The sequence below is a fragment of the Ciconia boyciana genome, chromosome 10, assembly GCF_034638445.1.
Source record: "Ciconia boyciana chromosome 10, ASM3463844v1, whole genome shotgun sequence".
Taxonomy (NCBI): Eukaryota; Metazoa; Chordata; class Aves; order Ciconiiformes; family Ciconiidae; genus Ciconia; species Ciconia boyciana.
Genome location: NC_132943.1, coordinates 11,503,609 through 11,529,203, shown reverse-complemented (window position 1 = coordinate 11,529,203; position 25,595 = coordinate 11,503,609). Strand labels below are relative to the sequence as shown.

At 39.8% G+C, this 25,595-nt stretch overlaps 2 protein-coding genes across 2 annotated transcripts in view; one reads left to right on the top strand and one right to left on the bottom strand.

Moving 5' to 3' along the window:
- LOC140657340 (TGF-beta receptor type-2-like) overlaps positions 1-835 on the top strand; it is a 34,373-nt gene extending 33,538 nt beyond the window's left edge. The window contains exon 7 of the mRNA XM_072874220.1: positions 341-835. Within this exon, the coding sequence (XP_072730321.1) occupies positions 341-553 (213 nt within the window). The 3' untranslated portion in view covers positions 554-835. The remainder of the gene's footprint in view (positions 1-340) is intronic.
- Positions 836-3,708: 2,873 nt separating this feature from the next.
- Positions 3,709-25,595, bottom strand: part of OSBPL11 (oxysterol binding protein like 11) — a 43,695-nt gene continuing 21,808 nt past the window's right edge. The window contains exons 6-13 of the mRNA XM_072874219.1: positions 22,492-22,693; positions 18,024-18,169; positions 15,878-16,018; positions 13,357-13,855; positions 11,573-11,759; positions 7,557-7,739; positions 6,768-6,921; positions 3,709-5,359 (exon numbers count right to left, since the gene is read on the bottom strand). Coding sequence (XP_072730320.1) covers positions 5,282-5,359; positions 6,768-6,921; positions 7,557-7,739; positions 11,573-11,759; positions 13,357-13,855; positions 15,878-16,018; positions 18,024-18,169; positions 22,492-22,693 — 1,590 coding nt within the window. The 3' untranslated portion in view covers positions 3,709-5,281. The remainder of the gene's footprint in view (positions 5,360-6,767; positions 6,922-7,556; positions 7,740-11,572; positions 11,760-13,356; positions 13,856-15,877; positions 16,019-18,023; positions 18,170-22,491; positions 22,694-25,595) is intronic.

Below are 25,595 nucleotides of genomic sequence, written 5' to 3'. Positions count from 1 at the left end.
GAGACAGGAGATGGAGGGCCTAGTTCCCTTGGGCCCCTATTTAAGTCCCACATCAATACAAACCAATTTCCAGGGGGGATTTCTAGGGAGTGTGGAAAATGGGATCAGATCCCAGGTGAGCTGAAGCTGCTGCTCTAACACAAGCAGTGCCGGTAACAGTGCAAGCATTGGCATTTGCCACGACTTACCAAGGCTGTTTCCTCCTGTGCTTAAGCTTGGCCAAAAAAGCGTTTCTGCTTTTTTGTAAGAAGTATGGTAAAACACTGTGATTGCTTTAGATCAGCTTCTAGCTCCTCTTCCTCCTGCCTTCAGATCTTAATTTCAGCCTTTCTGACTGCAGGGAATGCGTTTTCTGTGCGACACCATCACAGAGTGCTGGGACCACGACCCCGAGGCTCGCCTCACCGCCCACTGCGTGGCCGAGCGCTTCAACCTGATGGCACAGATGGATTGCGACGACATCCTCAACAACAACACGGACAACGAGGCCAGCAAAACAGCCTCTCCAGGCGGGGAGCACCAGGACAGTGATGGGAGCAGAAATATGCAGTGACACAGCAGGCAAAAAGCCTCAGCATGAGAAACGAGAGGATAAGTGAGAAGCATTTAGCTCATGGGAAAAAACCTGGCTTTGTTTTTCAAAATGGAACTAAGATCTAGTACATAACTTATTTATAAGATCTGTTTCCTCCCACAGATACAGTGAACTGTGGAGTCAATACTTTGGTTAAAGTGCAACATTATATATGAACTGATTTTGTACTTACTTTAAATGTATAATGATGCAAAGCATTCCTTTTATTATTTTTTAAAATAATAATGTTTAATCTTTTATTAATAAGCACTTGAATTCCATGTCTATCTTTTGAAGTCCTTCCACATTGCCATCACGAGTTTCTCTAACTGCTTATTCTGCAGAGATCAAGACAATTTTCGATTTTTGTTTTTTTAGTGGCCTCCACACAAACAATACCTGTTGCAGCAGCAGAAAAAAAAAAAAAAGATCTTGAGATGTAACTTCTTCCTCAGTGGAAGAAATGCTGGCACCCAAGAAAATTCTTCATTGATCAGACAGTCCTTAACACAGTGTAAAGATACGCGATAATCCAGTTTGCAAAAGCCTGATTGGCTGCAACTCCAACACACCTTTTTTCACTGGGGAACTCCTGCATGTACTTGATAGTTCAGGTAGGTGCATGAAGTTTCTTCAACAGAAAAAAAAAATGTCACCAACATAGACACTGCTGTTTCACTCTAGCAAGTCTCCATGCAGAATATCTAGACAACTCCTTGCCATTTCAGTCCCGTTTCCAGCCACCTCTAGCCAACAGATTTGTGCCACAGTAATACCGTCAACACAAACGTGTTGGCTAATTCTTGCAACTCTTTCACGCCTCTCTGCTGTGTTACTCAACCTGAAGAAATATGATCAGACAGAACCGGGACCTTTAGTCCCGTAACCACCAGACCAAGCCAGGCTGCCTCCGTAGTGGAAAGGCAATTAAGGAAAGGTAAGTCATACCTTGCTCTGAACCCTGGCACTGAGCAAATCTTCATCCCTCCAGCCTCAGGAGCAAAAGGTAATAAAAACCTTAGCTGCTACTAAGAAGCCCTGCAAGCCCATACCTGACACTCACCTACACAGAGGTGTATCTTTCAGGATAGCATCCGAGAGGAATACTTTGCTTGCCAGCACACAGCTGCGTGGACCAACCCCTACAAGAGAGGGGAAGGGAGAAAACCATTCAACAGCCACGAGCTTTCTACAGCTGAGGCTCCCCAGTGTGGAGCAGGGAAGCAGATCTGCAGGCCTGTTTTGGTTTTCTAAAATGCACAGCTGTGACAGCACCAGCCCATACAAAAAGCTTTTCTTCTCTCACTATTGTTTCCACCTCTTTGGACCATTTCCACGCTGCTAAATTAAAAGCCTGGAACAAAATTGTCTTTAATCCCTTCAAAGAAGTATAGAAGGGGAATGAATTAGGTTGCATCAAATCTAAATAATAAAAACTTAACTTCAGCTACCGTGTATAAGTCTCCACCTGCAACTGTGACCGTACCTTCCATTTTCGGGACATGGTTTAGTGGTAGACTTGGCAATGTTAGGTTTACAGTTGGACTCGATCTTAAGGGTCTTTTCCAACCTAAATGATTCTATGGTTCTATGATTCTCACCAATTCCCCACCTGGCTGCTACCTCCTGTCATCTTATGATTTTTTTCAAGCTCACCCCCTTCTCTTGAAGCATATCCTTCCTAGTTTACCATAAACACACCCTTTCCACCCACCTGACTTCAGTCTCATTTCTTTAATACATTAACTACTGCTCTACTGTATGTATGCCCAAGAAACAGAGCATGGGGCAGCTTTTCTGACATGGAGATAAGAAACTGGGAACACACTGAAATCCATGCTCCCCATTGAACATCCTGTGGTTCTAGCAAATATCTACATAGGAAGCAGCAGTGAGCCCTTCCCTTCACTCCAGAAGGTACAAAATGGAAACAACAGCAGTTATGCAAGAGAATCAAATCTGGTCAGAGTTAAAAATACATCCATTAGTCCGTAGGGTGCTTGCAACTCTCAGAAGAATCACATACATGTCTTACAATTTAAGCTGGATATTCAGTGCCTAGATTTTTTTTTTTTAACTGTTTTCAACTATGTCCTTTGTTTCTAGAAGTAACTAGAAATTTGCATCGCAACTAAATCCACATCAGGAAGCCATTCCAGTTCTTGTGATCATCTGAGCAAAGGAAGGCTTTACCTTCTTTTTTAGCTAGCAGCACCCCCATGCTAAAAGAAATTGTTTCATGTATTTTAAAAGACTAATTCTTCAGCATTGGGTCTATTTTTACACAACAAAATTAGTAACAGCTTTCTTAGTGTGAAACCACAAGCATACCAGATGAGGGTGAAAGAGAAATAACTTGGCTAATACTATTATATAAGGAACACAAATGGGTTTATAGTCAACATGGGAGCTTTTCAGTCTGTTTTACAGCCATCACCTTGACAAATTCCCAAATCAAAATTTTAAGCAGAGCTCAGTGACTGAGTCATAAGTCTATATTTTAATAAGCACGAGTTTGATCCCTGGAGTATGCTCAGCTGATAGGTTTGTTTTCTGCTCTGATCACTGCAATATTAAAAGCTGGACCTTGCACCACAGCCGTTGCTGTTTAAAGCAAATCTGCCATGTGACACAGATAAAACAACTATGAAACATATACAGTGTTGTCAATTTATTTTCTGTCCCTCTACCACCCCCCATTTGGTGCAGGTACCGATGAACCATGGAAGTTCATGTGTTGCCATGGAAGTTCACGCATTGCCATCACGATTCCTACCCCAAATCCTGGAATTGGCCAAGGAGCACACCCCAAACGTGCCGCAGACCCAGAAACAAGGAGGAACTAATCCCACTGTTTTCACTTTTATTTTTATTCCTGGTTAAACATGAAAATGCCCAATGGATATCCAAAACTAACACAACAGGATGGTTGTATAGAATACCACAAACAAGACAGCAGGGCCTAAAACATTCTTCTGCTGGATAATATAGTTGCTACTCAAGTGCACAGTGCCAAAATATCCCACTTTAAGGGCCAAGGAAAGCCCAGACAGACAGATCTCCAGCATAAAAGATAACAACCACCTACTCTTCCTGGTCACCTGATCTCTAGGAAAGCAGACAGAACAAATGAATCATTTTGTAGTTTTATTATCCCCACCCCCACTTCTCACAAATGGACTATGACTCGCATTGAGATCTCAGTGCATTTCACAGCAAAAAAAATGTACAAGAGGATCAAAACAGTTGTGCATAAACCCAACTCTTTTTTTGCACAATTTACAGTTTGTGTTGAAAGTTAACATGGTTATTTAAACCTTCTGATGCATTCTTACACTTGTATCTTCTCCATGGAAAACATCTTACCAGATCACACAGTTGTGAGTTCTCATGATGCTGGATCAGGTGCAGCCATTGCCGGGAAGTGGCAGATAATGTTATATACACTGACTGGAAGACTACATCAGAAGAAAAAACAGATTAAGGCACCACTGTTGGAAAAATTAAGGTAGCTTGTAGTTACAACAATAACGAAAGCCGTAATAAGTACTTTTCTTAATTGCCAGCAATTCTTAGACTTCAATAAAATAGTTATAAAAAAAACCCACAAAGGATGTTTGTACCTGAATACAGTTTCCTGATATCTGATTGTGTTTCAAATCAATACCCAGTCCTCAGCATAATCAGCTTTTTTTTTTATGGTAAGATGAAAAACGAGGACCTATAGTCCATGTATTCACAGGTCACATTTCACTGCTTTGTTCTGAATAACACCACAGGAGAAAAACCAAAACAATCCAAAGGACAGTTTGTAACACTGATACTTCACCTCTGAGATGATTAGATGGGCAGAGAAATTTAAATACAAAATTGTATGTTTTCTGTTCATTTTGAAAGCCTTAGTCCTTGGGAAGGGAAGGTGGAGGAAAAAAAAAGCCAAACCTCATTACATTATAACATGAGAAAAATCAAAGTCACTCAAAGAGATTTAATAAAATTAGGAGTTGAAAAGTGTTCAAATTACTTTTCCAATTCAAGTCAATTATTTCAAGTATATTAAAACGTTTCAGAGGAAAAATTTCTCCATGGTTACAATTTAATTGCTTTTATAAATCCATAAAAAAGAAAGGTAGTCTCTACATATATCCCATATTCCTCTGATGCATGCACACGTTCTCTCTGAAGAAAAAAGTCGTCACGATCCAGTTGTTTCTTAACACTGATTTCAGGCACATCTTCCAAACACCCCTCCAGTTTTCACCGAAAAGGTTAATCACTGGGCATAAAAGCAGCAGTTGTTTGTTGTTGTTGTCTACATGGGTACTGAGCAAGTTTCAGTTATTAAAGAGCTTGACACAGATTCTGAAAAAAGTTCCCATGTCATTCCAAAATCCAACAGTTCCTTCTTCTCTTAGGCAGCTTTTGCAAGCAGGTCTACTTAGAAGAATCTTACACAATTCAGATAAAATCTCTTGGATCATACAAAAAACAAGTTGGTTGAATGTACCTGGCAAGTTTGTCTCTACAACTTTGATTTTTTTTTTATTCTTTTTTTTAATAGCTTTAAAGTGCCCTAGTATATTTATTTCTTTATGCTCATTTAAACTTTCACAATTACATAAAAAGGGGACACTCTGTGATTACTGTGTTTTGAGAGACAGAGGAAAAGGAGAGGAAAATCAGAAAACTCATCTTAAAGCAGCTTTTCTAGTTAGTGTCCGTTTGCTGAGTTTGCACAGCAGAGACTGTTTTCCAGAGGGGTTTATGATAAACCCAGCCATCTCCCTGCAATTTAAAGAGAAAATATGGTTATAATAAAGACACTGCCCTGGGAGAATTCCTTTCACACAACTATTAGACTGATAGCTGTGAAAACCAGAGGGACATAGCTTATACCTTTAACTCGCACAGATTAAGACACAGAGATCAATGCTGCAGGCTTCCGAGACTACTTCAGAACACGTACGGACTCTTGCCGAGCCACAGCGCTCTCTGGGAATCGACTGCACTTGTCATTAACCCAGATGGAAAGCCACTCTTCTCAACTCCATGATCCAGATTACTTTAAAAAGCCAAGCAAGAAGCCAGCAGAGAGGCAGCTATCCAGGATTATCAGCTCTAACACAGCCCAACTGCTTACCCGGAAATGAAGTAGCTCAGGATTATGTTTAAACATTTTCCGAGTAGATCTGTATCTCAGATTAGCAACAGAATTTCACCTCTTTGAAATCTAGATACTAACAATACAAATATCTAAACCTGAGCTAATCATACCAACATAGCTTTAGAGAACAAAAAGCTTTATTGGAGCTAACATAGTCCTGAACTTTAAAACACAAAACTGGAAAAAAAAAAAAAACAAGAAAAAAAACCTTTTTAGCCGATGTTTTAAACCCTTGCTAGACCATGGATATGGGAACAAGAAGGGGGAGTTACATTACTGCAGTTTAATGATAAAGCTTTCACTACAAGGAGAATCTAAACTACTATAGCATAAATTTCAGTTGAGTCCTCCCCTCTTGCATGGGGCTCAGCAAAGGTCTCTACACAAGCAGGGTCTCATCATCTGGATCACAAGGAAAGCCTATTTCAAAGTTACCATACCAGCAGCCTCCAGTCTTCCTCGGCAGTCTGCAGTTCACCTTGTTAAAAGTCTTACTATATTATTATTACTACCATTATTGAAATACAGGTTAAGCCATTGAACAAATAAGCTCCATCCAAAATGTAACATACAAGAACGCAAAAAGTTCTAAGTTGAGAATGAACTCCTGTGCCTTCTTGCTAACAGTAATATATTGGGTTCATATGTACACAACATAAGCAAAATGAGTACTACTGATTATTTTATTTGGGTATTTACTGTTACAGTCTACTTACATGTGTACACGTAAAGCTGTTTTCCCTGTGCCACAAGGAAGTGCTTGGTAAAAGAAACCGAACCACAAAACAGGCAAACATTTTGTTGCAAGGGAATCGCAAAACCAACGTGTTTGGGAAGCGAAGGGTAAAGTCACACCTTTACACATTTGGGAGTGCTTGTGTCACCTTACTCCTACAGATCCTGTGGAGCTAAACTATAAGATCTAAGGCCAAATACTCTATTCTGACAGGACATGGACCCCTTTGTGCGCCTGCTTTCATTGTAGCTCTGCCTCTGCCTTCATCAACAGCTAACCGCTTGGGAACTTACTTCTTTAAGGAAGTATTTAGTACACCAAGGTGTTTCTGTTTCAGCACGCAGCCTCTCTTCATTCCTCTGTCGTTCCTCAAGGGCTCGCTTGTGCTCCGTAGCCTTATCGATGTCTCCATCCCGCAGAGACTCTGTTACATGCTGCCACAGCCTCCTACAAAACAAATTGTTAACTTCAGTTTTCAAAAGTTTTCTCAGCCTGCCACCTCAAACTACAGGATCGCCTCATGCAGTTCTTTCAGAACAGGAGCACTCCCTCCACTTACGCATGAAAAACCAACCCAGGTCAGAGCACAGTGGTGCCGCACAGGTGGAAGAGCTCACGGCTGAGTTTTACAGCTACACTAGTAATTAGGAGCTGATAGGAACAGCTCTGAGGTTTTGGCTGTGCCAATCTAATGTCTATTTGTACACCCTTTAAAGTTGCTATGGAAGTGTTATTCAACAAGCAGTTTCTTGTAAGGACCTCCCTTGTCAGGAGCTGCCCCACTGTATAGCTGATGGTCAAAGAAAGAACAAATAAGGAAGCTCTGTTCTAGCAGGCACTTTATGAACTCATAAGACAACTCTTGTCAATGAATAAAAGAGACAAGATAAACCACCATGTGCCTGCACTTGGTTTTTTTTGCACTTTTTATTATGCACTTGTTTTTAAAAAAAAATTAAAAATTAAGATCACTGCTGCTAAGCACTATCCACAAATAATATCTACATTTGCAGGTTTTCCTAAGGCATTCACCAGACTGCTTAGGACAAAAAGGGCCAGACAATAGCAAACACATACTCTACCTAGATTCAAACGGTCCTTGTTTCTCAAGGGGCCGGACTCGTTTTCTTGTCACAGACAGCTTTGTCAAGTCCACGTATTTTGTCTCCCCATTGCTGTAGGTGAACTCAAGCACGCTGTTCCACTCCCCTTGCACTCTGCACACCACTGTGTTTGTCGCATTCTGCTTCACTTCACCCGTGACTCTAGGAAAGCAATTTTTATTTTTAAAAGGCCATGGCTGAAGACACCTGAGGACTATTCCTTGCATAATCACTCAACTTCATTTGGAATGAGTCTGCAAACTTGTCACACTGTCTTGAAAAATGTTAGTTATTTGAATTACATTTGCACAGAGAAGCTCAAAGAACAAAGTGACTTTCACTTGTTGCTCTAGTTCTCTTCACATTACCCAAGAAACTCCATTATTGGCTTCAGCTTAAACTTGTTTCAAACCTTTTAACAGAACTGAAAAAGAAACTAACACAGGATGGTTCAGGATGTAATAAGCAGTTGATCATTTCCACTTGACACATCACATCAGATATGTAGTTCAGACTTAAAAAATAAAAATTAAACTTTCTACCAAGAATGTATCTCACTACCTGCTGGCACTTTATCTCACATCTTTATATCTCAATGTTCTCCATATGCAGATGGTCTCATTTTTATGTTGCTCACATAAGCAGCAGACACACAAAGGCAGAAAGCAAGGTAGGAAACTAGGAAGCAGGAGAACTGTTCTTCTTTCCTGTGTCTTCCACAGAAACCTCTGCCAATAACAAGATATTAAAAATGTCTTTCTAATATGCAATATTTCATTCAAAGTGTTGCACAGATGCTCAAGTATCATCATAATTACACACACGGATGCATATTTTATTTCTCAACGTCAAGACCTGTCCAAAGACCTCCCAACACTCACTTCATCCTGAATCAAGGAGTGGAAGCTTACTGAGCATAGCTAGGTGAATTACCACCCTCAAACAGAAGTTTTCTCCCAGAAAGAAGAAACAAAAGGGTCTGCACGCTATGCAAACAAGATTGGAGACATTCTCACTTGTGAAGTGCTGCAGAATTCACAAAGGACGCTATCTCCAGCTCCAATTAAACTGCAATTACCTGTACACAAGCTCTCCATAACACACCACTCTCCAGTTCCCCTTCCTGCAGTTCATCAGCGCTCACACAAAGCATGCGTTACATCTCCTTTCACACTTACATTATGTGCAGCTAATAATAGCACACCACTGGTTTGCTGTTATTTCCTTTGAACAGCTGCATACAGAGGAGCAGAAAGCAGCTCTTCTGTTCTCCCACCTTGCCCACGCTGGCTGTGTGGTGCCATGCTCAGAGGAAGAAGGGAGCACAGGACACGCAGATGCCACTTCCCCTCTTCCGCATGCACCGGTCACTTCCAGCTGTGTCTGCATCTACCTGTCCCCCTCAAGCCCTGCATCAAAACAGAAAAATTAATTTCTCAGGCAACAAAAGGAGTATCAAGGGCCAGACCTTCCAGCACAGAGATACTGGATACCAGTCAAATCAGACCTGCGGGGAATTGCCAGGGCAAGTGGGGTAAGCTTGCAGCCAGCTCAGAGCAGGAGGCAGCAGCCAGCGCTTCTGCTGCATCTTGCACATGAGGGAGGCAGCTGGAGCCACACCACAGTCCAGCAGCTCAAACATAACTTAACTTTATTACAAAGATCTTCCAAAAAAACAGACTGATAAGTATGGGCTGCTCAGGCACAGTTTTCTGTTATAAAAATTTAAGATTAATTCAAGAAAACAGGCCAAAGTTGGAGCAATACGAGCAGTAAGAGCACATTTACATTAAACTATTGAGCTTTTTTTTGTGGAAGTTAACAAGCACTAACAGTTTCTGAAAACAACTGAGCACAAAGAGTAGAGTAGGCAACAAGCAAGCAGCCTTCATTTTGTGCTGCCTTTTCATCCTGTGACTTCCATACCTCACTGAAGCTATTACACATGGTGGAGTCCCTGTCCTCCTCCCAGGAGATCTCTGAACAGACTGAATCCATAGGATGCCAGAGAGCAGCCCGTTCAGACTTTGTAGTAATGTATTCACAAGTTTAAGAGCTTAATTTTTCCAAGCACGGTGTGGTTACAACACAATACTAACATCCAGTATTTTAATTTCAATCACAAAATTACTGTCTCTGCTCAGCTTCAAGTAAACAATGTTATATTACTCACTACTAAGGTGCAGTATCGAGCTGCTACATTAAATTCTCATTGCAACCTGTATTTCTTCAAGTTGCATTGCTCTGACACACAACCATTCCGAGCATTGCAGATCGTAATACCTGCCTGAACTAATATTAGTGATAAAAATCTGCTAGCTTTTATTTGTAAGCTTGGCATGATTGATATACGCCTAGCTGTTCGTTATCATCATCCTCTATTTCATCAAGCTAGAGAGGTGCAGGACCAAGGAGCCAATATCCAGCTGAGGTCTAACAACGAGGGTCACTCTACCAAAAAAAATAATCTATAATGTTGCCATAGCAACTCACTTGTGCTCTGCGTAACCATGACTACACTGCTGCTTCCCCATCAAGAGACCCTTTTGGCAATGTCCAATCATCACCATGTCAAATTTTCAATAGTTACAGTACCTTGAGCAGATATGTCTTTAAAAAGCCTCTACATTTGTGACTAATTTCAGAGAGACAAATAACAAAACAGTTTCCAAAATTAAATCAGAGTAAAATTGCATCCTATCGCTTATTTTTTATGGCACAACAGGAGCTATTGCAAGGTGGAAGATAAGACTGTAAGCAATGGAAACAAAAATCCCAAATGATGCATGGCTTTAAAATTCTGTCAAGTGAAACAGACCTACATGTAAGCTTCAGTTCTCCACATGCCATGGGGACAGGGGAGCTATGGTCACAAGTTAAATTCAAAGCACGTATGGGAATTTATGGGGCAAAGCGCTTCAAGATGGAGGTTTTGATGGGGTTTTTTGTTTTCCTTTAAACAAGAGACATGGCCTTACTCTACTGTTTCAGGAAAAGTGATTAGAGAAGACTGCTGATTTTTTGCAACCTGTGAGAGCAACCCATGTTTAAGAAGTTCTGATGTTCTAGGCTGTTACATATTTCATTATTATCCCTCACACATTTAATCTAAGGGTCTAAACAAGCACAGTCCAGTAAATGGCTGGGAGCAAAATGCTTTGGAATCAGATATTCTTTGTGTGACTACTACTTAATTTTCTCCTTCCTTAATTAATTGTCTCTATATTAGCACAAGGCTAATCTGCAGCAGTCTTACTATACAATCTCTAAAAACATCAATGTTAATGAGTTCTAAAAGCTTTTGCACCAAGTGTGCAGACACTTCCTAGAATCTGCTAGAAGTAATCCAAGCAAACTTTCCCTGGATCTTCTTTCTTTTACCTGTTAGTTTTTAACCATCCATACACATGAAGAACTACCACTACAACAATTACCATTTTTGTCTTTTACCTAGAGATTTTCTAGGTGCTTAAACTTGATAGTCTTATGTTTCTTATACAGAAATCCTAAGACCAATAAGTAACAGAAGACTATTTACTAATGTTCCCTACAGTGCAACCACAATGCATGTTGCAAACAACATGCAACCTTTTAAGACAGCATGATCAACCTCATTTCAAACAAGGCGCAAATTGAAAAATAGGAAAAATTAAGCAACTGCTGTCAGTAATAAGGGAAGCTGTGGCAGCCAGGAGTAAAAGCCAGAAGCTCTGTTTTCCCGATGGTTTGAACACAGAGTCAGACAAACATGGAACTTCCTTACTGTCTTTAAAGGCAACCTGATTTTTCCTTGAGGATCACATGAGATGCAGTTGTGTAGCTATGATATTGTTTAAGAGCACAGTAATACCTTCAAGTGTTTATGAACAGGAAAAACTATGTTTTCTCAGACTATCAAATGAGTATTATTCAGCACACAGAGCAGGGGCGTTACACAGCTACTGCAGTTCTAGAGCGTGGATTACATGGAAAAATAGAAGAAAAAGTGTTCTCACCGATGCAATTTGCCACCATAGAAGGGCTTGGTGTGAAAGTTAATACTTGCAGAATACCCAGTCTTCGCACAGTTAATGTTGACTTTTCCTCCCAGTTCTACCCAGGGAACAGTTAAAATTGACCGAGCGTATGCACAGGGCAGAGAGAACGTGTATTCTTCCCCATGTTCCAAGAGACTTAAGAGACCTGTGTGAAGAAATACAAGAATCCCTAAAATCAGCACCACTTTAGAAAAGACGACACGAGTTATTGAAACAGATAGCCAATACTACATCTGACTACTTTTCCTCATAGCCCCTCACACACACAAAAAAAACCCACCCCAAAAAACCAACCATGAAATTGAAATTTATTACAGATTCTAGATACAAACATTTTCCTGAAATTACTAACCTGAGTAACATGCATTTATGTTTCTTCTGGGAAAAGACATTTATCCTAATAACATTGCTCCATAAAGTACAACATTGTGCTGTGCAACATACTTTTCAGCAGTATGTAAAAGGGCTGGTCACTCTTATTGATGGTTCTGGAGCACAGCAACACAAGACTTATGCTGCCAAAAGGAAATAACGAATGAATACCCTGAACTGCACAGATCCTGAGGAAGGCTAATACTCCTGTTTTCCCTCCCTATAATACATCCTACCCTATCTGAAGGCAGGTAGCAGAGACAATCCTCCCTACCGCACCTCTCTGCCAAGGTAAACCCAACTCTTTCCTGACAGTACCTTTTGCAATAAATGTCAAGAATCTCATAAAAACCTATAATTTTCTTTGGGTTTTGAGATGTGTGGGTTTGTTTTATTCCTATTAAAAAACCCCACAAGATCTACCTCTTACCATTACAAGAACATAGCGCGACAACTGCTTGCATCGACTCATGCCTCTGTAGCATATTATCATTGCGCGTCTGACATAAGTATGAAAAACATGAGAAATTCTGAAAAGTTATGACATGATTTGAGAAATGCCCTAGAGGAGATATTAACTTCAGAGATTACCTGGTACAGCCAAAGCATTGAGATGTGCCCTCCACATCCCCTGCCATGCACGCAGGTCACATGCAAGTGCCTGGAATCCCCAGTTACTGGGCAATATACCCAGGGGACACAGAATAGGAGATGCTGTCTCATCTCTTGCAGTAAATACTAGTACTAAAGGGAAATTACAGTTTAAGGGCAGTTACCCTTCTCTGTCCCTAAAGGATCCAATTTCTGTAGTTAAAATTAAAACTTTCATAGTAAGATACATAAGTGCAATATATGCAAATTGAACAACACTTCTATTTAATAAACGTCTGGTGCAAATTAGTTTGCCCGATGCTTGTAAACTGATATTTATGAATGTTTCCAATTGGTTTGGAAACTGCCCTTTGGCTTAAAAGTCAAAATTTTATTTCCAAATATAATCCTGATTTTTGGCAAAGCATAAACCTACCTAGTTTTTTTTTTCCTCCCATATGAAAACTTGCTGTTTATAATGAGGACTTGTAGTATCTTCTTACTTTGTAAACAGTAAAGTAAGAAATCACTGAATGACTGTACATTAAGGTTTACAGATCACAGAGATTAGTGGAAAAACAAAAGTATGTAAAAAAAAAATCTGAAAACCCACAATAGCAGCTGACACCTCTGCAAGCAAATTTTTTTGAAGTCTTTGAAGAAAACTGCTGAGCAGTATTCATCTGTATTTCTGCCAGAGGCATACAACATCAAATTTCCTCTCAAACTAATATTTTAACAACTTTCTAAAATGAATAAAGGACAGAAGTTACACTTACCCTCACCAACCATTGTCACACCTATTGACATTCCTAAGAATTTACTTTTTGTCCAGATGTGGGCATTGACACACATCTTTCTCTCTACACATTCAGCATAAAACCCTGAGACAGGAGGATGGTGGGACACTTGCTCGGCTACAAATTTTACTGTATAGTAGTCCAGCTCTGTTTGGCTTTCTAGATCTTTAGACGGAGTTACTTGCTCTGAGGGGGAATGAGCAGAGAAGTTACTGCCAGCATCAGTGGCTACGTCGCTCTTCGGCATCCTCCAGGAGCAGTGAAATGTTTCCCCAATGATTGGATTGTATGGTTTCTTTGCAATAGCTCCTTTGCGACCTTCATGAAATGAAGTGAGATAATACTCAACAAAGCGGATCATCCTCTCCTCAGGGGTAGTGCCATTTGTGATTGCAATGAAGAGATCTGGATGGGACATGAAGTCTGCGTACATCTCCAACAACGATCGCTTCTCTAAAATAAAAGTGGGAAGAACCACCTGAAATAAAAGACAACCCAGAAAGCTCTAGTAAGTAAAACAAAGAGACAGGCATTTTTATAAGGGAAGCTCTCAGAGGGAGGTTTACGTCCCATTTTGGACACCACACTTTCAGACTGAACTTTCTTGTCCATCTTCTAAGATGTGAGCAAGATACAGTGATCAGAGGTTCCAGAAAAGCAATTTACAAGGAGAAAAAAAGCCCAGTAAGTACTATTAGGACTAAAGAAATTGAAAGGCACTGAGCATCCCTCAAAAAAAAAAAACAACCCATAAGAGAGCTGCAAAGGGATAATGTGTTCCACATGTCTGTGGAGGAGAAAACAAGCAGGCAGGAGCTCAAACTATAGCAAGGAAGGTTCAGAGCAGAGGTTAGGAAAGGTTTTGTCTAATGGAGAGAAAAGGCGGCAAGCTATGCCAGTGCTCCTAAGAGCCTGCAGAGTCTCTCTCACCACAGCAACCAGGACAAGCATCCATAAGAAATAACATAGTATAGGCTGATCCTGTACCTCTGAGCAGAGGACCTTACACTTTCCCAGTTATATTCACCACTATAAAAAACAACAGTCCTGCCCTTTGCTGGGCCACGAACAATACTGTAGAGTAAGAGGCTGTGGGTATCATCAATCTTTTCCTTCCCTGTAGTGGCAACTAACCTCACATAACTAACTCTGTTGTAAAGAGCAATAGAGGGTGTCTCAACTATGAGATCAAGACAGTCCATTTAAATCAGCTGCATTCAAAGAGGCAGAGCACAGACATAAGACTCTTAATAGACATATGAGTTAAGCTGAATACACTTGCCATGTTGTTGCAACACCAACCTGGAATGTTAAAGTTGCTTTTCACTTCAGTACCCTGATATTTAAGTTAAATGCGATTCTAACAACTTCATTATCTGTTTTGAAGTCAGGCTTGTCGAATTTCAATGCTTTGCCTGCTCTGAACTGAAGACAATTCTACACACACAGCCAAAAGTCACAACTGAGAGATAGGCTTGACAATTTGTTCCAACTAAGAGAAAAAGATAGACCAAATCCAATCTTCAATATAAGTGAAATAATGAATTCCTGATTAAGCAGCAGGGCTTTAAGTTCAGCCCACAGGCAGCAGGGCCTTTTCATACCACCTTTTATTTCCCCCCCTCGAATTGTGAAGTGTAAGCTCCACAATACAAGTATTTCTAGTGGCCAAGTAACTAGTGTTTAAAAAACATAGCTTGAAAAAAAAAATTATAATCCATAACTCCAAGAAAGAGAGTGTTTGCCTCATTCCATGCCACTGTAAAATCCATTTTTAGTTTAAAAGTGTCTAGTGCTTATGGTAGGAAGTCTTTACAGGAGTGAATTGAACATAAGCTGGTAGTAGCCAAATTTTCCCAGAGTTGCTGCCCAAGTTGTCTAGTAGCAACTAAGCGTTAATTTTTCAAAGCTGCTTGCTTTTGAGATCTGCACTGAAGTGTCAAACCCACTTTTCTCCAGTATAACTTTGTTCCTGCTTGCTATAGCTGTGAGCAAACACAGAAATGAGAATAGGACAGAGGCGTAAACAGACATCTGAGGATAGATAATGGGGATACCAAAAGAAAAGGTATTTTCAGAAGCAGCATGAATACAGGTGTAGGGTTATGCAAGTTGTGTGTAAAAGCATTATCAAGTGAGAAAAAAGGTCATGGAAGGAAAGCAGAAAGACAAAAATATAAGAAGGCTGTAGAAAACAGCATGGAAACAGTAAGGTGCAAACACAGGAAAGAAAACAGGCCGTTATAGGAAAGCCAACAAAAACATAGTAGAAAACACAAAGAGAATGTAATAGAAAAGATATGGCCATCTGTGTTAAAGAAAATCCACTCTCTCAGCATGTTTCACTTAAAACCTGCGATGTCCTGGGACATCGGATCTAGGGACCTGAAGTTGCTACAGGCCACAATTTTATATTAAACTCAATATTGTTCAATACAGGAGTTGAGTTTAAAAAGGCACTTCACTTACTGCAGCCAGGCTTCACACTTCAGTTACTTACTCTTGTTAAGTCCATGCCAAGTTTCAGCTGAGACAAGAGATGCAAGATAACACTGCGCTGTTCTTCCACTGCTCCTAGATCATCTTCTTTATCATCACATATATCCTCCAGCTCCTCATCTGGATTTATTTCTTCAGGTTCCTGGGATAAGAGCCATAGACATCAGCTCAAAGATGTGACTCGACAGACAACACCCAAAAAGAACTTCATATTGTATTTAACTGTCCATGTATGAAAAAAAGACTAAACAAACCCCTGCAGAAGTACACAATGGGGTCTACCCCCAAGATAAACAACAGTTGAAAAATTTAAAGGGACATTATGATAATTCAGTGCAGATTTCATCTAGAGGATTCAGGCTAGGATTCCTCACCATCTCTCACATGGGTAGGGGCGCGAGGGAAGCTTAAAAGCAAATATGACCTGTTTTCCTGTAAGTTTTGTGAGCTAACAGAATGGCAAGCATTTAACACATACACAAAAATAGTGAAGCAAATGCTAGCAGAAATTCCAGCCACCTCAGTAACACCCCTCCACCTCCACACTACTTCAGGCTTTCCAGTGTTGCCATCATTACTCCAAAGGCTGTAGCAAATGGTAGTTCCTAGTTACTTGCTTACTGTCATGCCCGATGACAAGTGATTAACATATCTACAGGCTAGTCTTCACAGGCATTATCAATGTTGCTGCTAGTGCCCATGCGTAACAGTAAAGGAAAAAGGAAAAGTAACTTGCAGTTTTTTATAACAACAACAAAAACCCCACATACACACACACCCCACACATGCTGGTTGCCTGTTCGTATAACTAAAGCACCCAAACAGACTAGCAGAAATTATATTAGCACTGTTTTAACAACCACCACCCCGCAAGCAGAAAGTCGAACGCCTCAGGAGGAAGAGATGGTGGTATTCCTAGGGCTCTGAGCAGCATCTGCTTGGGGCAAACAGCTGGAGGGAGGCAGATGCAGAGGGGAGAGGCACTGAATGCCACAGGAGGGCGGCAATATGCGTCTGCCTAAGCAAAGCCCTTTGTCCTGGACCAGCTGCCCTAGCTCAAAGCAAATTTATGAACACTCAACCACCAAAAACAGGGGGCCAGGCTCTCACACAGAGCTCAAACCCTGATGAAAACTGCAGTATCACACAGGTGACTCCTTTCCAAGGATGCTACTCTGTTCTGCTACCATAAATAAGGGAGCTGAAAATATCGAAGGGGAGTGATAAGACTAGTCATATCACAAACACATGTGGTGATATACATTAAGCACTTGAACTGTAACTCATTCAATTATTGTAAGAAAGAAATTAAGTTAGTTATTTGAAAGCTCCTGGTTTGTTTCATTTTTTTCTTTAACTTAGTAGCAACTACTCAGATCCATTTAAAAAACACTATAAACTACAGCAACTGAAAAAAATCTTTTCCATTTTGATTTTGCTAGTGCTGTTGTAGAGATGTTCCATTTTGCACAGTGCTGTTGTAGAGACATACAACAGCACATAATCTTTTCGCAATGACAGTCTCATCCAAACAACTGTGTGAAACCAACTAGTATAAAAAGAATGTAATTATGATTTTCTAGCTTAGTTAGGAAAACATGTTCTTTATCATAATCCCTGCTGGTTTTTTACTTTAGTATTTTGCACTTCAAATCAATTTTGACAGTTATAATGATACAGACTGCAGCTGTATTTCAAATACATTAAGCCATCCTGAAGTCAAGTGATGAGAGTTGCTCAGATTAAGAAAAACAGACACAGCAAGAGCTAGAAAAGAAAGAGAGATTTACTTAGGCACACTTCTTGGGCCCATTTTGAGAGTGTCATGAATTCCAGTTAGGTTTTTTGCACTTCAGTTTCCAGTTGTTTTAGATCAAAATGCAAGGGAATACTACAACACCTTGCATTACCGTCCCAGTTGATTCCCTCCACTTGACAGCTAGTTACAGAAAGCAGCAAAAATTTATTGAAAAAGCAAGGTAGAAAGCTTCATTTACTGCAACTGCACTCACTCTTCCTCCAACACAACTAATCAAAAAGTGTGAGAAGAATTGTCATTAAATCATTTTCACATAATACAACTGAAACATTTACAGATATTCCTCAAAGTAATTCCCCACAGAAATGGGATGTTCACATTACCTTACCCTTGTTAGCTGGCAGGGCTCTGCAATAGACTGCTCTTCTCTGACAGATGCTGGCTTGTTTATCTCTGCTGGGAAATTCTGAGCCGCTCCATTTTTGAAGTGGTTTGCCAGAGATATCTTCGGTTCCAACCAACTGATCGTCGTTCCTGAAGCAAAAGAAAGTTTGCGCTGAAACTTGCTCATCCTCTGGAAGGTCAGTAAATAGCAGTTTTCACAAAAGAGCTGTTTTTTAAGGAATAAGCTGAAAGCAGCCAATTCCTCCTGCAGCCAATCTCTTCAGCAGCCACTAAACAAAGGTGGTGCAATGAGACACCACCTTCAGTGATCATTAGCACAAACACTGCGATTGGCGAGCTGTAATACACACAACTTGGACTGGAGAAGCTAGTTGGTGTCATGAAAGGTGTAATCAGACACTACAGGAAGAACCCAGTATCACGGGAATGTTAAGTAACCCTTACAATTTCCTTTAACTGGTACAAAAAAAAAGCCAACCCACCCACCCACCACTTATCAGCTTTTCAAACCCAGCTCAGTTATAGCCTAGAAAGAGCTAAAGCAGAAAAAGTTTTGTTGCCAGTGTTTTCTCTGGAGAGGGTACTTGTCTTCTCCGCTGCAAAGAAGGCAAGCACACACTGCTGAATAAATAATAGTTGCTCAGAAGAAAAAAAAAAGCTGCAGGGCTTGGAAAGCTATTACCTACTCAATGATTCCAGCATCTCTAGTTACTCCCAGCTAATTTATCAGAACAGATTGGGTTCCTCATTAATAATACAAATGTTCCATTCTATTTCAAAGGCTAATAAACATACAGGTGACTCCAATCAGTTTTTACTGAAGAATACACAAACCAACAAACCATCTTGGCTGGATTGCAAACACAGAAATTATTAGGAAGTCTGAATTTCTACCACCACACAGCAGTTTCCTGTGCTTCGGAACCTACACTGAGGCGGCTCTTATCTCTTCCTATATGATACACAATCCTTTATTTCCAGACATCTGTTACCTGGAACTAGGTCACATCCTCAGCCGCAACAGGCAGAGTAAGCTTCACTCAGATAAATGGCAGCATTTCCACCAGGAGAATACCGGGGCAGGAAAAGAGTCCAGTTTTACTAATGGGACCAGACATCTTTTTCCCCAGCAAGATAGTTTATTTTCATCAAGTCTATTACTCATTAATCCATTACATAGTGAGAAATGAGAATCCCTGGGCAGTTTAAGCTATTTAAACAGAAGTTTCAAAGAAGTCAAAAATAAGATGCTCAGAATGTCGCTGTCATGCTTACCTTTTCAAAAAGGTTTTACTCATCTTTAGAACCTCTTCATGAACAGTACCTGCTTTCTGAGCTGTAACTATCAGCACAATAATCTCTAATTGCATGTTCTAGGCTGCATTGAATCCACACTCACTGCCTCTATATTACCTTGAATTTAACAAGTAGCCTCCTTTTTATACTCCCTAACAGCTACTTCTAAAATACCCTTACTTATTATTAAGTTCTGTTTAATTTTCACTGTTAAATTCTAGGAGTTTTTTTAAAGTCTTTTGAGCTACCAGTTGTGTTTTAATCTTTGTGAGTGGACAGGATACCACACTAACACTTCTCTTCAACTGGAAGATCATGTTCAAATCTGCTCTCGACTATTTCAGGTAGCACAAGCTATTCTCTTTACTTGTGATCTCCTCTTCCCCTAAAAATCTTCACCCATTTTTTTTTAAACAGTTGTCAGCACTTCCCCTCTGCTACAACACAGACCTCTCAGAGTCTACAGTCTTCACTTTCAATGTTTTTCTTCAAGGGCTGCAAATTATTGTTGCAATTCACCTTTATGATAATGAAGTACTTTTTTTTTCCTAATTCAGTACATTATTTCACCACTTTTAACTTTTCCTAAATTCAAGTCAATAGCTGCAACTTTCCTGTTCATCTTTAAGTATGTGATTTATAGTATACCTTGATGCAGTTGGGGCAGTATTTTCACTCTTCTGGGTTTTTTTTCTTTGAACAATTTATAGCAAACTGGAACTCTTACATAATTTCGAATCCTTGTTTTTTTAAGCCTGACAAGCACTTGCCCAACACATTCTTAGCAGTCAAGTACTACTTTACCAGACCTGAAAATACTTTTTTCCACTTCGTGTTTAAATTTATGTTCTGTTAGACAAGACTCCTCCTTCATCATCACTTCTTGCTGAATCTTGCTCATATCTAGCTGAAGTATGCTGACCTGCCTTTATGATCCTAGGAAGATTAAACAGTGCTTGTATATATTTTATTAGATAGAACAGTCTGTGTTCAAGACTTTTTCCCTGAATCATTTTGTATTTTCCTACACATAAATACAGAAGTGTCTCCTGCAGCATTTGAATTAAGCCACAACCCTTTTCCTTTCTATATCAACTTCTGAAGCCTACCAAAAAGACTCCACCATTTAAACCAGAAGGATAAGTATCCCTCCTGAGTGTGGGGGGGAAATCTAAGCTAAATAAACTTTAAAAAAAAAAAAAATATTTTTTTTTCCCCACAATTTTTGAAAGGAACAAATGTATTATGGTGTCTCTAGAAAGGCCATGCCAGTGGGACAGTGGAAGGCTGCAGAAAGGTGCACACATTCTTTTAATGGTCTGTTTTTAACTCTGGCTCCAGTAATGCATGACCCAATCTGCTGCTCCTCCCCTCTCCATCTTTCTTTCTATGATATCACCATAAACCTTCAAGATTTGGACATCTTCAAGCAATGTTTTTAGATTTGGCCATTAACAGGCAGATACCAACTGAATAGCAGTCAGATGAACTGAACTTTTCCCTGCATAGTTAAAAAATTTAAAAAACAAAAACACTCATCAAAAAACTCCTCTATCTTGTTCATAAGTTATTGCAGAGGTGCTTATTAGGCCCTACTTATTTCCCCAGATACAGTAATGGGTCAAAAAAACCCCACCTTAGTAGCACACATGCGAAAATGCCAAAACAAAGAGACTTCTGATGTGCACCTCCCACAGTTCTGCATCAATAGTTAAAAAAATTCACACAGAATAGGAAGAGTTCTTTCAGTGTGAGTAACTTTGGAGTTCAGACAAAGACTTGGAGAGGTGCCATCTGGTTCTTCATTTTTAAAACGAAATTTTGAACTGAAACACAACAAAAAAAGTTAATTCATCCTATTCACATATTCTCTTTTAATGCCTGTGGTGATTTAAAAATCACAAACTATTTTTGTATAGTTTTAATACTTTTATACAACACCTTTTTTTCATCTTAGAAACTAAACTAATTACAGCTCCAAAATAATATGCACTGGCAAAGCAAGTACCACAAATATGATAGGAATGTGGGAAAGATAAGGTAAGAGACAATTTATGCATGTACTTTGTTACCTGCTTACCATATCTACTGTATCTGTTGTATAAGAGAAGCATTTGAGAATCCTCTAAAGCTTTTTGCTCACAAAAAGCCACAAAGTAAATACATGGAAAAAAAAAAATCACAATAAGATGCAAAACAATTTACAAACAAGAAAGCACAAATCCAGTTCCGTACGCTGCACACAAATCAGGTGGAACGACTCTGGTAAGCACCTGCTTGCATGGAAGCAATCAATTGTGCAGACACAGCAACATATTTGTCAGCTGTCTGTGAATGCATGTTATTCCACACCCATTAGCAGTGGAGCTTTGGGGGTTTTTTTTGTTTGTTGGGGGGGGTTGGTTGCTTATGAAGAGAGGGGGGGTTTGGTGATTTGGCGGGAGGGGGAGCTAGGTTTTGGGTTTTTTGTGTTTTTTTTTTTTTAACTTTAACCAATTTGTATTTGGTTACAAGTCTGTTCTGGCCTCAGAATGGAATGCAACACTTATCTTAGCCCATGTTTTAGACTAGGATGTTAACTCAAAATTAATACTGTTTATATATCAGTATCCTTATAACAACCACCTGTGCAAATGTAAAGCTTTGTATTTTGATGCTTAACTAGAAATGAAAGCTACACACATGTAAGTGCCTATAGTAGGTATTTAGTGTGTAAAAAAAGAAAAGCATGACATTTGACAGAGCTGTACTGGACACCATGTATCCTAGAATCTGCAGTCCCATAAAAGTCCCCTTCCACTATAACTGTTCCTGAGCAGGCAGTTACATCCCAAAGACAGCCTTCTTGTTGTGGTGCTTTATGTACTTTATTCTGTTGTGAGATGCTCCCAACAATTAAATGTTACATTTATACAGCTGCTGCCAAAGACCTCTTGACAGAATAGAGAAAACAATTAAAAAAAAATGCACATTTTTAAAAATGAGTTCTACCCAACACCAGCAAGTCAGACTCTAGAAAAACTCACAAGAGACCAGGCAGCCAGCAGTTTTCTCTACCCACATGAAACTAGATTTACTGCAACAAGTATTTTTGCAAGAAGGAAAGGATTCCTATTTGTTATAGGGGTCTTCTCTTTGTGAGCATCTATACCCACCTGCTGGTAAGGATCCCTTTTGTTGAGAAGCATGTTGTAACTGGAGAATATGGAAACAGTCATTTAAGCAGTTCATAGTTGCCATGGAAGTTGCTTTCAGCATTAATAGGTCTTGATCCAAGGATGTAAGGTGACCGGAGACAGGAAGGCATTCTATGCTCCTGATCAAGTCTCTCTGCTGGCCCTCAGCCTGAGACATCATCTGTCGAACAAAACAGTCATTTATCAGGTAATGGAAGTGTGTCGGGTGGTACATGTTTAGCTGTGCACACAGAGGATCCCAAATGATTTTATGACGATAATAAAACTAAAAGGTAATCGATTATGTACAGTTAACTGTACTTTTTTTTCTTCTCGATGCAGCTATTAAAGAGTCACTGAAAGCATGATGAAATTCCCACGGCAATACATGGCACCTTATTAACAAGCAAAAGAATATCAAAGTGACTTCAAAAAAAAGCAGAGAGGAATTTGAACATGATACTTGCTGCGGTAAATATCAAACACTTTCATGCTTGGTTGATAGAGACGGGGGAAAAACACCGCACACACTCTGTGTGAGGAGTAATTAAGGTCTGTGCTCTGCGCAGCCTGGAAGAGGATCTATGAGGTACTATCCATGGGTATCAAGATATTTTCACTCCCTACAAGAAGAGATCCAGCACTTTAAAGGAAACGACCTGTATCACTCAGTTTGGCTCAAACCATATAGGATTCTCATTTATTGTCTGCACTGCCACCACGCTTAGGATCACTATCTCACTGTTTACTTTGTGGAGAGGGAAGAAACAGCTGCAAGATTTTCCCCTTCATTACGTTTTCAAATTACAGCTTTCCTGGTGTCATTGTCCCCCTTCTTCTCCCCCAAGCTCCCTTCCTCCTCCCTTCTGACACAGAGCACCCCTACATCACAAAACCTGCAACAGCACATTTGCCCCCAAGAGGAATAGCAGCAAAGCACACCAGCCATCAAGCAGCACACTGTGGTCTTCCAAAGACCCACATACTTTCCTCCTTGTAGTCACAGAAGCAAAATATTGTCTGATTTTGAATCACGGGGATGAAGGCAAACTTCTATACATGCTTGTCCCTTTTCTGGGGAGGTACAACAAAAGGCATTAATGTAACTGGATAGCGCTACTCTGCGATCATTACGTGTTCTGGCACTTAAGTTAAATGTAAGAGCAGATTGATTTCGCAGAGCAGAAGAAGAATTTCTTTAAAGAATCCAAGATGCATTCATGCGTTTAACTGCTATGGCACTGCTTAGTTTTTTAATTCACCAATCCTAGCAGTATCTTACTGATTATTTAAGTACCTTTGCCTGAAAACCCTTCCAGGAACTGCTTTTAAGGTTTTATGCAATAAATACTGAGGCAATGTGTATTTATCCACATTCATAGTATGTGGTATTTGGAACATTTTAGGGCTTGGCTACATAGTATGCTATGGTGTGAATTTACAGAGCATTGGCTCTTTGGAGGTGGAGTTAACGGTGCACAGTCAGCCTTAGCATGTCCCAAGAGTGACAGGGCAGAAAGCTAGTAAAACACTTAGTTATATAGCCTTGCCCATGCAAACACATCAGTTGCTGTCAGAACATGTGTCTTATTTTCTTTCAGTCATGAAAGTGATACAACTCTTTGTGTGCAAGTTTTTTTTCCAATACTTTGAAAAACTCTGCTGGATTAAAGAAAAAAAAAAGAGAGAGAGACAGATAATTAGTTGACAAATCACTACAACACTTCTGGTGATCTTCACTCTTAGTAATTTACTATGTGGTAGCACCCAAGCACCTCGTTCCAGGATCAGGCCAAATAACAGGACAAGCCATGCTATACTGAGCACTGAAGTTCAAATAGGCACATCTCCCCTTTCAAAGAGCATACTTTGAACAGTCCTAAGTTTTTCCTGCCTGTATAATCAGATTTGTAAAGAAAAAGAAATGGTGCCAGGGAGGAAAAAGCACTGTGATAAAAACTCAAAAATCTATCAGAAGCACACAGGCTATAGTTCTCACTTTGCAAACACACACGCACCTTCATTTACTGCAAGTCAGCATAAAGATCCTCTTAGATCTCCTGTTTTGCAAGGTATCCAAGTCAGCAGCATGCCATGTATTCAGCCAAGAACAAGGGGAAGTAGAAGGGAAAGGGACTGACAGAAGAACCAGCTACAGTGCATTTCACAGGAAAATAAAAAAGATCACCATGCAGCAGATCCTTCAAAAGAGAAGCTGTTCTTCCCACAGCTTCTCAAACTGAATTTACAAGTATTCAAGCTGTATTATGCTCAAGTGTAACAGGCATGCACCTGCCCTTTATGTATTTTAAGTATATTTTTAAAAGTAGGCATTGTATTTAATAAGCATTTTAGCGTCAAAAAGGTAAGCAAACTAACTGACATTCAGAAAAGCTACCATTACTGAGGATTCTTCATCTGAACAGGTCAAAATTTTTAAGTTAATAAATAATGATGCTGCATCACCAAACTCAACAATCAAAAGAGAACATGAAGAGTTTTCTGTGCTCTTTGCAATGCTAAGAAAAGCTATTCCACTTTATTTCCCACCCAGTGAGAATCCCAATTAGAGGATGCAAGCCACTGCTTCAGTGCTCCAGCTCACGCACTCTCTTCTTTCCTCCCGCAAATTTTGAACACCATATTGCCATTTGAAAAGTCAAAAAGTGAAAAAGCCATTTCTGAAACATTACCTCACGTAAACAGGATAGCTTCTCAAACACCAAAATACAACAACAGATAAAAGAAAGAAAAACTGCTAAGAGAGCTATAAGCATGAATTCTGTAAATATTAATGCTATATTCTGTATTGTTGCTGTTTTCATGCAATAGATAGGAAAGTGCAAATACTATTTAAGTTTACCATATGTTGTAATTGTTGTACCACACTAGTAAGAAGTTTATCACAACTAAGAGGTAACTTGATGAATCAGACTGAAAGGCAACTACCTGTATAGCTTCAGTTTTAAAATTTATTTGGAAGAAAAACTTCTCTTTCAGAGGATGAAGCAGATAAACCAGCTCATAAAAAACAGAAGCCACAGGATGCCAGCTGAAGTTTTCCTTGGCTGACAGGACTTCTC